General features: G+C 39.1%; 1 protein-coding gene across 1 annotated transcript in view; it reads left to right on the forward strand.

The window, feature by feature from the left end:
• Positions 1 to 10,298, forward strand: part of ADAMTS3 (ADAM metallopeptidase with thrombospondin type 1 motif 3) — a 284,850-nt gene extending 274,552 nt beyond the window's left edge. The window contains exons 20-22 of the mRNA XM_032150423.2: positions 2,263 to 2,470; positions 4,447 to 4,564; positions 9,560 to 10,298. Coding sequence (XP_032006314.1) covers positions 2,263 to 2,470; positions 4,447 to 4,564; positions 9,560 to 10,128 — 895 coding nt within the window. The 3' untranslated portion in view covers positions 10,129 to 10,298. The remainder of the gene's footprint in view (positions 1 to 2,262; positions 2,471 to 4,446; positions 4,565 to 9,559) is intronic.
• The last annotated feature ends 491 nt before the right edge of the window (positions 10,299 to 10,789 follow it).

Consider the following 10,789-nt stretch of genomic DNA (forward strand, 5'->3'; position numbering starts at 1 on the left):
ATTTTCTCTCCTATTGTTCATTGTTGCACTTGCCGAACCTTTCATTTTTGCTATCATATCATTAATATTCAAGAGATCTATTCAGGTATTTCTTTGTCAAGGCATTTGATTTTTATTTCACAGATGCAATATATTCTTTTATCTCTTCTGGAATATCAAGGATTCATTTCCTGTTCCTAAGTAATTTCTTCTGAGTTCTTTTCTTCCATTTCTCCACACCCACTCCACCTCCAACATTTATGTTAGAGGATTTCTATGTGGTAATCCTGGGACGTTCATACGTATATAAAAATGCAGGGTTTAGAAAGCTGATTAGAAGTTTGCCTTACAGTTGTAGCTGGTGGGCTCAACTATAGGGTGATCTGACTCAGCTATTTTATTGAAAGAGCCTCAATTAATTGTATATTTAGGGCTTTTCTTATAAAATAGATTCCATAGAACAGAATCAATTTCTTGCCTAAGGAGCGTAAGCCAGTTTAAATGCTGTTCTGGAAATGTGTATAGGTTTCTAAAGCAATCTCACCATTTCACAGATGGATTTTTACGTAACCTTCTGTTTTCACTATGGTTTCTTTCTCTCTTGATCATGTCTGTTGTATCCAGTTAAGTCTGGTTCACATTCTACAGAGGATAAACCTCATGTCTTCTGCATTGGAGGAGGGCAAATCACCCCATATGGTTAAGAATTAGGAGGTCTAACTGCTTCCAAACAGACTTCATTAGTTCTCCTGCTTTCAGTCTTGGCTTCACCCTTGTTTTCACAGCTCACACTGAATCTAAGGCCTCTAATCCCTAAATATTTCTAAAGTTCTACAGTGCAAGTCAGTTTGCTCATCACCTTGTACGGCTGAGTTCGACTTCATTCTTCTTAGATCTGCTGAGTTAGTTTCCATATGTCCATCTGCCTTCTAGTTTCCAAAATTATGCTGCTGTAACTTCCTCTCAAATTTCTTTGTCTTCCTAGATTTATAATATTTTTGTCATTTACTTTCATTCTGAGATCTTAGGAGGGAATGGAGATAATCAGAAGTACCTATATCTGTGAAGTATAATATTTGTCTTCAAAAGAGAGTCATCACTGAGGTCTTCAAAATTGAGCAAAATTCCTCAGTCCAGTTGCCATGATACATTTTACCACCAGTTTGACAAGCTAAAGCAGTCTTAAACTGTGAATACCAAAGACTGCCAAGGTTTTAGCATGGTTATATTTTGGTGCCTCATATATATGGAAAGAAAAAAAATTGCAGAGGGAAAGTAACTTTGGAAAAGGCAAATTAATTTTAGCCTGAATTACATACAGACAGATTGCATAACCAGATGAAGTCAATGGTGACCGCCCTTTGGGACTTGGTAACCATGTGTACTGGAGAACTGTGTGTAATGTTGTATCCACAGCTGATTTGGAGAGTGCTTGGGACACTGACACTGACACTAGAATTTGGGAATGTCCCCTGGTTAATATTTTGGAAAATGCCTCTGGAAATATTTCTATCAAGTGCATTTGTGCGAACAGTTTTTACCCAGCCCCAATGCACACCACCCTTACCTCTTGTCAGGCCCAGTAACGGCCAGTAAGAAGAACTGCATTATCCAAACAGTATAGATATGTCAAATAGCCTTCATAGCAACAACTGTAGAAATAAAACAGTCATATCAGTTAAAATATTTAAACATGAGTGAACTCTCTAGATTTTATAAAAATGTGCCCTCGTCCAACCCAGAAAAAGACATGAGGTGTATCCTCTGTAGAATGTGAACCAGATTTTTAACTGTGTATAATAGACATGACCAAGAGAGAAGGAAACCATAGTGAAAACAGAAGGTTATATAAAGAAATCATAAGTGTTTTTTAGCAACCATTAGATGGATTCTGTTTTAAAGATTCACTGTCAGATGTTTAACACCATTAGGCAATACGACTGAGAGTGAGTTGGTGCTATCCTTGAAAACTGCCTTCCTGCCTGAATCTAACAGGGCGACTTTAAGATGAGTTTCAGAAACCCTCTGTAGATCATCCTTTAGGAAAGGAGAAGGTTTCAGAGTCACTGAGAGGCAGAAAAAAATAGGGCATTAATAGTTTCAGCCTACTATTGTTAAAAAGTTATCCATTATATCCATCTTTCTGAAACCACTTCCTGAACTGCAGTGTGCCCACTAGGTTGCAAGTCACTTAGAGAGCAGAAAAGTCTAGGCTTTGCAGGTGGGAATGTGTACACTATACATACCAGTGACAATTTCAATATTAAACCCCCGCACCCACAGCTGGGTAGCAGAAGAATGGGAACACTGCACCAAAACCTGTGGAAGTTCTGGCTATCAGCTTCGCACTGTACGCTGCCTTCAGCCACTCCATGATGGCACCAACCGCTCTGTGCACAGCAAGTACTGCATGGGTGACCGTCCCGAGAGCCGCCGGCCCTGTAACAGAGTGCCCTGCCCTGCACAGTGGAAAACAGGACCCTGGAGTGAGGTAGGTGTGTGAATTCTGTGCACGCATAAGTAAAGTGTGTGTGTAAGCATGTGTAGATATTTTAATTTGGCTTAAACATCAGTTAGGCTTTGTGTGAACTGAGAAACTACTGCATATTTTGTAATTACCTGGAGGTGTTAGGAAAAATTAATGCTTTAAAACAGTACATGGTAGGGGCAAACCATGTTTATGTGTTGCATAACATAGAGAAGAAGTCTGAAGGATGACTGTTCTTTTGTCTGATATTTTTGTTGACTTCCCTATTCCTTCAGTATAAATTCCAAACCCCTGATATTGAATGCAGGGCCCAGCACCATTTGGCACTGCACTAACTCCTCTTATTCTTTCTTCATTCCAACTCTTTGTCCCAGTTCGAGTAAACTTCTCACTGTTCCAAACAGACCATGCTTGTTTGAGCCTCCTACCGTTCAGCTGACTTGTGCTCTCCCCCTCCTCCTACCTGATAATCTCTACTTCTCCACCAAAGCTCATCTCCATAGTCCAAATGACCACCTTCCAGATGGTACCTTTCCTGGCAGTTCTGCCTCTATATCTGAAAGGCAGTACAACTTAACTTTACCTGCTGTTCATGACAGAGTATTATAACTCTGATTCTTGGATCTATATTTGCCACTAGTACACACATTTCTCAAAAATAGTATGCCTTGTTTCCTCAGTACTCAGCTAGTGCCTAGCATACCTGTCCAGATGATGTTTGTTTGCTAATTGGCTGACTCAATGTTGCATTGTCAGCTATTACCACCTGTCTTAGATATTTCTAAAGACTCAAAATAAGAAATCTTGGGGTCATAGGAGAATAGTTTATAGGAGGAAAGGGCATCAAAAAGCAGACAGAAAACCAAAGAAGTGGAGAATAAGCCCAGAAAGGAAGAAACAAGCAAGTTGTCTCATCTATTTCTTGCTGCTTTAACAGAATACCACAGATTGGGTAATTTATAAAGAACAAAAGTTTATTTGGCATATGGTTCTGGAGGCTGGAGGGTCCAAGAGTATGGCACTGGCATCTGGAGAGGGTCTTCCTGTAGCTGAAGACATCACATGGCAAGGAGGCATGCAAGAGAGACACAGAGGATCCTTCTATCAGGAGCCCATTCCTGCAATAACTAACCCATTCCCAAGATAATAGCATTAACCCATGCCCATAAATCACCTCTGAAAGGTCCCACCTCTTAAAGGTCCCTCTCAACATTGTTACAATGGCAGTTAAATTTCAACCTGAGTTTTGGAGGGGACATTCAAACCATAGTACAAGTGCAGGTCACCCACATAGGACGATAATGATAACACATAGCAAAGTCTCAGTAGAAGTCCCTCCTCCACAGCACCTTCCTAGGGCCATTGCATGGAACTTTCTGAGCTTAGTTTTAGAGCAGTAAACCTTTTCATTAGAGAAACGAACTTAAGAGTGTAGAGTAGAGTAATAGTAGTTCCAAGGATGTTGAATTAACCATCCAAGGCAACTTATCAGTAAATTCTGCCGTCTGTAAGAAAGAAGAAGTGAGGACTCTCAATACCGTGACTGGGTCCCTGAGAACAGACATCATCAACATTGATTTTAGAAACTACAGCAGATGTTAACATTGTTATTAATCACGGCTTCTTTCATATGGAATGCTTACTAGGCGCCAGGAATTTTGTTACTGCTTTATACACTTTGTTCCTTTGCCTTCATTTAGTCCTAAAACAATCTTATAAGGCAGGTATTATTATCCCAGCTTTCCACTAGATAAGGAAGGTGAATCTTATGTAGAAAAAACAATGTGCCCAGGCTGGTAAATAATGGAGTCAGAATATAAACTCAGTAGTATCTGTCTTCAAAACCACTGTGCAGCATTACTTAATAGAGAACGAACTCCAGATGTGTGTGTGTGTGTGTGTGTGCGCGCGCGCGTGTGTGTGTGTGTGCGTGGTCTTGGTGGAATAAATGTCTGTAACCACAGCCTTTGTCTCTGCAGTGTTCAGTGACCTGCGGTGAAGGAACGGAGGTGAGGCAGGTCCTCTGCAGGGCTGGGGACCACTGTGGTGGTGAAAAGCCTGAGTCGGTCAGAGCCTGTCAACTGCCTCCTTGTAATGGTAGGTGTCACACCAATTGACTTCACTGCTCTGATGTTTTTAAACCTCAAAAAGCACGATTTCCTTTTGAGAGAAGTTATAGAATTTATATTTGTTTACTGATAAATAACCAAAGGAAAACACCTGTGAAATATCAGTCCAATTCAGTTCTTTAAGATCAGCATTTGAGGTAATGTTCTACACTTTTTAATTATCATGATCACTATAGCCCTGCCATTTCTGGCTGGTGACATTGGAGTGAGAGCTGTGCCATGTATATATAATGTCTATCAATTTGTGTTGCCGGTAGGAACTACTTAATTTTTCCTTGTTATATTTAACTATAACTTCACATCTTTATTAAAAGCATAATTTTGCAAAGGTTTTGAAATATTTTACTAAAATTATTCAATTTTAATGTGTGGGTAATGACACTCAACCCTAAAGCCATTTCCGATAACTGTCTATCCATAGAGTAACTTCAAACAGACACTTTGCACGTAGGATAAAATTCAGCATTTTCCTGGCCTGCCAACTTGCTGTATGGCAAAAGCAGAGTATGTTTTCTTTATTTAGTCAATTTGCTACTTTAAAACAGCAAAATGGGGCCAGGTGCGGTGGCTCATGCCTGTAATCCCAGCACTTTGGGAGGCCAAGGTGGGTGAATCACCTGAGGTCAGGGGTTCGAGATCAGCCTGAACAACATGGTAAAAACCTGTCTCTATTAAAAATACAAAAATTAGCTGGGCATGGTGGTGCATGCCTATAATTTCAGCTACTTGGGAGGCAGAGGCAGGAGAATTGCTTGAACCCAGGAGACAGAGGTTGCAGTGAGCTGAGATCGCGCCACTGCATTCCAGCCTGGGTGACAGAGTGAGGCTCCATCTCAAAAAATAAGTAAATAAAACAAGCAACATATAATGGATGGTTTCTGGCTCTATCACTGTCTCCTTCTGCCTCCATTTCCGTAGCTCTCTGTCCGCATCTGTCTCTGTCCTGTGCTCGCTCATCTGTGTCTCCATTTGCTCTCCCCTGTCTCTCTCTTATTTTTGGTGTCTGTCTTGCCCTGTCTCTGATGAGCTGTCACCTGCTGCCTGTATGTGGCTCATTTTCTATGTCAGTCACACATGCTTTTTCTACGCCTCACTCTTTCTTCTTGCTCTCCTTCCCTCTCCCTGTCCTAGACTCCCTGGCTCTACCTCCTGTCATTGTTTTTCCCTCTCATCTTCTCTCTCCTCCTGCCTCTTCCTGGCTCTCTCTTTTCCCTCTTTCCTTGTTCCATGTGTCTGTCTCTCTTTCTCTCCCATTTTCTCTTTCTCAGTGGCCTCCCCTTCACCCTCTCCCTTTCTCTTTCTTTATCCTCTCCTTCCTCTCCAACTTGGTGTGTCTGTCTCTGTCTCTCCATCTCTTCCACCTCTCTCTCTCTCTCTCTCTCCCTGTCTCTTATCTCCTCCACTGCCTTAGTCTGTTCTAGCTGCTATAACAAAATACCTGAGACTGGGTACCTTATAAAAAAAAATTATTGCTCAGAGTTCTAAGTCTAGAAGCCCATGATCAAGGCATCAGCAGATTTAGTGTCTGGTGAGGGCTTCCTAGATGGTGCCTTGTTGTTCTGTCCGCAGGTGGTGAAAAGTGCCAGGGAGCTCCCTTGATTCTCTTTCATAAGGGCACGAATTGCATTCATAAGCACTCCACCCTGAGGGCCTAGTCAACCTCCCAAAGGCCCCACCCTGTTAGTACCATTGCCTTGAGGACTAGGTTTCAACAAAGGAATTTTGGGGGCACACATTCAGGCCATACCCACCTTTTTCCTCTCCTTCCAGCCTCTTTTTCTCTACTCCTCCATCTTTTACTCCTTGTGTCTGTCTCTTTCTCCTCCTTTCTCTTCCTAGCCCCTCCACTGACATCTTTTTCTCTTCCTGTCTCACTTTTTCTCCCCAAGTCTCTCTCTCGCCGCCCCCATCTGTCTGTTGCACTCTCTCTTCCCTTATATTTTCTTCTCCTCCCTTGTTTTCCTAGCCCACCCATCCCCCTCCACCACAACCGTTGTCTTAAATGCAGTTCCGCTAAAGCCATGCCAGTGACAACTGTGGACATTGTTTTCACATATTAGAAGACTCAGGACTAAAGAAGTTGCTTTTTCCTTGGCCTCCAACACCATAAGTAAGACATTGTTTGAATATTGACACCTGCTGAATGGTACTTTTTGTCAAGAAAATTGGCAAAGCACTATCTTGTCAAATGTTTTATTTTTTGAAGCTCTTTTTCAGGCTTTAAGTCTTTAACCCTTATAAATTATTTCATTATAAATTTTCATCTGAAATATATTATAGCAAGAACATATCTGTCCATGAGAGGGAGACATAGGACTTATATATTTAATCATTTTACTTTGGAAAGTGTTGATATATGTAAGAGCTCAAAATACAAATCAAAACCAAAAGAACAAACTTTACTCGGAAGTTTTAACATATACTGTCACCATAATATTTTATTCTTATGTAGTTATTCCTGTTAAGAGGCTGCCACTTTGTAAGTAAACTTTATTGATCCTGGAGCTGGTACTGCTGTGTATTTCTACAGATGTGCCCAATGGTTGGCAAGAATTTTCTTGATTCTCCTTCTTTAGCCAGAATAAATTGTTTTGAATATAAAACCAAGAAGCTAATAAGATAGCTTAACTATCTCAGTGATTTCATATCCCTTTTAGTTGTTCTGTTGTTCTGAAATTGAGGCCCAAAGGGCAATCCTAAGAGTTCTAAACGGTCGCATGTTTCTACCATATTTGAAGTAAAATAAGTAATACTTTCAATCAGAATCTCAAACTGCTATTAGAATCAAATGGCCTTTTGAGACCATGTGTGAATCTCTTTTCCAGAACCTCTTATAATGATTTGGGGGTGGAACGAGAAGTCTGAAAAGTTGCCTTAATTTTTTTGTAATTGATTGATTTTTTTCATGTGACTCCATATTTTGATTGTACCATTTTTTTGCCTGTAAGCTCTTCTCATTTATCAGTAGGCAAATTACCATAAGGTTATTGTATTCCTTTGCTCATATTTTTCTCAGAATATCTCTCCCTTTTGCTCCTCCACACAAAAGTAAATTCTGGCCCTAATGAAACCCAGGTTATGAACAGGACTCTGCAATGCCAAAGTGCTCACACTTAGAAATGGGAGACCTTTGGTTGGACTCCTTCTCTAACTCAGAGAAAACAAGTCATACTTCTAAGAGGGGCCTCCGAACAGGGGTGATGAGGGAAAGGGGTTAGAGGAAAAAGAGAGGACAAGATCAAATAATGTCCTCTCCTCTTGAGACCTAGAGCCTGACACATACAGAAAGAAGACATTTTTCTTATTTTAAGATACAAGTTTTTTTTAAAAAAAGTAATTCACACATGAAGAGAAATTAATATTTAAGGTGAAACCCATTAATATAATGCTCAGACATTCATAACATAATTAGATGATGACCTAGCTTATATGAAGTATTCAGACACATTATACCCTATAATAGACCTGCACATGTCAAGCATATATGAGTCATTTCAAAATTTGGGAAGTGGACATAATATTACAGCTCAATGTTGGTAATTTTAGTCCTCTATTGGCTTTGCCAGCTGACTCTCTCTTTTTTTGTTTCAAACTTTAGAAAAAGGATTTTTTTTAATTTTTGGGGAGTTATGTAGCAGGTTTCTTTCTTAGCAATATAGTATTACCCAATAATAGGCTGTAACTTTAAGTGATTCTATTACATAAATGCCAATTGACAGTTCTTTGCATTTCTTCTTTGGGCATGGATCAGTGTTTCTGTGTTGCACATATGCAGGGATACTACCCTATGCACTGGTTCTGTTATCAGAGAGGCACAGGCTATGTCTTTATTTCATAAGATATAGGCAGGATGACTAAAACTATGCACAAGTTAACATTTTTATGAGCTTAATATTTGGATTATCTGAAATCCAATTCTTATAACCTGGAATCAATGAAATTTGAAAGTAATAAAAATAATGTGTACACATGCAGTATGAAGTGTTTTAGAAGTGTTACTTTAGATGTTATCAAGTGTTTTATGAGTATTACTTTAGTATTTTTTAGACAAAGTGCTGTCAATTCAATGAAATTACATTTTATGAGTGTTACTAAGTATCCTTTAAACATAAAGTACTGTCAATTCAATAAAATTAAATGTAAGAACCATGAATTATTCATAAGAAATTTGGCATACTTTACCCAAATTTGTGCATTCAAATAACAAATAATCTGAGAATATTCAATGATAAACATGAAACTATTTTATTCAAACTGGAGAATGTTTTGTTTTTTTTTTCTGCAAGATCCGCCTCCTGGGTTCATGCCACTCTCCTACCTTAGCCTCCCGAGTAGCTGGGACTACAGGTGCCTGCCACCACACCTGGCTATTTTTTTTTGTATTTTTAGTAGAGACGGGTTTTCACTGTGTTAGCCAGGATGGTCTTGATCTCAAACTGGAGAATTTTTTAAAATCAAGATGGTATTTTGATTATTCTTTGGAGAATACCTTTGTAAGATTTGTTTTGTTTTTACAAGTGTTTAGTATTTATTTTGATTTCACATTTTAATGTAATGTAGGGAGTACCCTCTGAGAAAGTCAGAAATACCATAAAATAAAAAATACAGATGCCCCTTTGCATCCTAAAAATTTAACCACAACGTTAAATAAATTCTCCTTGCCCATTCTAAAATCAGGTATATGTTCCTACTTGGAGAAAAAAATACCCTCTGTGGTCTGAAGACTCCTGGTGGAAATATTAAAATAATGATCATTACAAGGACTTTGTAGATAAAGAACTACTTATTTTAGTGAATTCATTCTAATATTCATATTTTTAATGCAAAAGCTCATGTGGCTCACTCCTGTTAGTGTCAGATTGCACTCAAATCTTTTTACATTCATTAAAAATTTTAATTTTTTTCCTCCTTTTATTTTATGTTTAGATGCTAGTGTTAGTTTATTTTCTTTTTATTTTTGCAGATGAGCCATGTTTGGGAGACAAGTCCATATTCTGTCAAATGGAAGTGTTGGCGCGATACTGCTCCATACCAGGTTATAACAAGTTATGTTGTGAGTCCTGCAGCAAGCGCAGTAGCACCCTGCCACCACCATACCTTCTAGAAGCTGCTGAAACTCATGATGATGTCATCTCTAACCCTAGTGACCTCCCTAGATCCCTAGTGATGCCTACATCTTTGGTTCCTTATCATTCAGAGACCCCTGCAAAGAAGATGTCTTTGAGTAGCATGTCTTCAGTGGGAGGTCCAAATGCATATGCTGCTTTCAGGCCAAACAGTAAACCTGATGGTGCTAATTTACCCCAGAGGAGTGCTCAGCAAGCAGGAAGTAAGACTGTGAGACTGGTCACCGTACCATCCTCCCCACCCACCAAGAGGGGCCACCTCAGTTCAGCTTCACAAATGGCTGCTAATTCCTTCTTTGCAGCCAGTGATTCTATAGGTGCTTCTTCTCAGGCAAGAACCTCAAAGAAAGATGGAAACATTATTGACAACAGACGTCCGACAAGATCATCCACCTTAGAAAGATGAGAAAGTGAACCAAAAAGGCTAGAAACCAGAGGAAAACCTGGACAACCTCTCTCTCCCCATGGTGCATATGCTTGTTTAAAGTGGAAATCTCTATAGATCGTCAGCTCATTTTATCTGTAATTGGAAGAACAGAAAGTGCTGGCTCACTTTCTAGTTGCTTTCATCCTCCTTTTATTCTGCATTGACTCATTTACAAGAATTCATTGGAAGAAAGCACCAAAGATTATTACAAAAGAAAAATATGTTGCTAAGTTTGTATTGGTTGCTCTCTGAAGCAGAAAAGGGACTGGAACCAATTGTGCATATCAGCTGACTTTTTGTTTGTTTTAGAAAAGTTACAGTAAAAATTAAAAAGAGATACCAATGGTTTACACTTTAACAAGAAATTTTGGATATGGAACAAAGAATTCTTAGACTTGTATTCCTATTTATCTATATTAGAAATATTGTATGAGCAAATTTGCAGCTGTTGTGTAAATACTGTATATTGCAAAAATCAGTATTATTTTAAGAGATGTGTTCTCAAATGATTGTTTACTATATTACATTTCTGGATGTTCTAGGTGCCTGTCATTGAGTATTGCCTTGTTTGACATTCTATAAGTTAATTTTCAAAGCAGAGTATTACAAAAGAGAAGTTAGAATTACAGCTACTGACAAT

This window comes from Hylobates moloch, unplaced genomic scaffold (genome assembly GCF_009828535.3).
Source record: "Hylobates moloch isolate HMO894 unplaced genomic scaffold, HMol_V3 SCAFFOLD_2, whole genome shotgun sequence".
NCBI classification, from domain to species: domain Eukaryota; kingdom Metazoa; phylum Chordata; class Mammalia; order Primates; family Hylobatidae; genus Hylobates; species Hylobates moloch.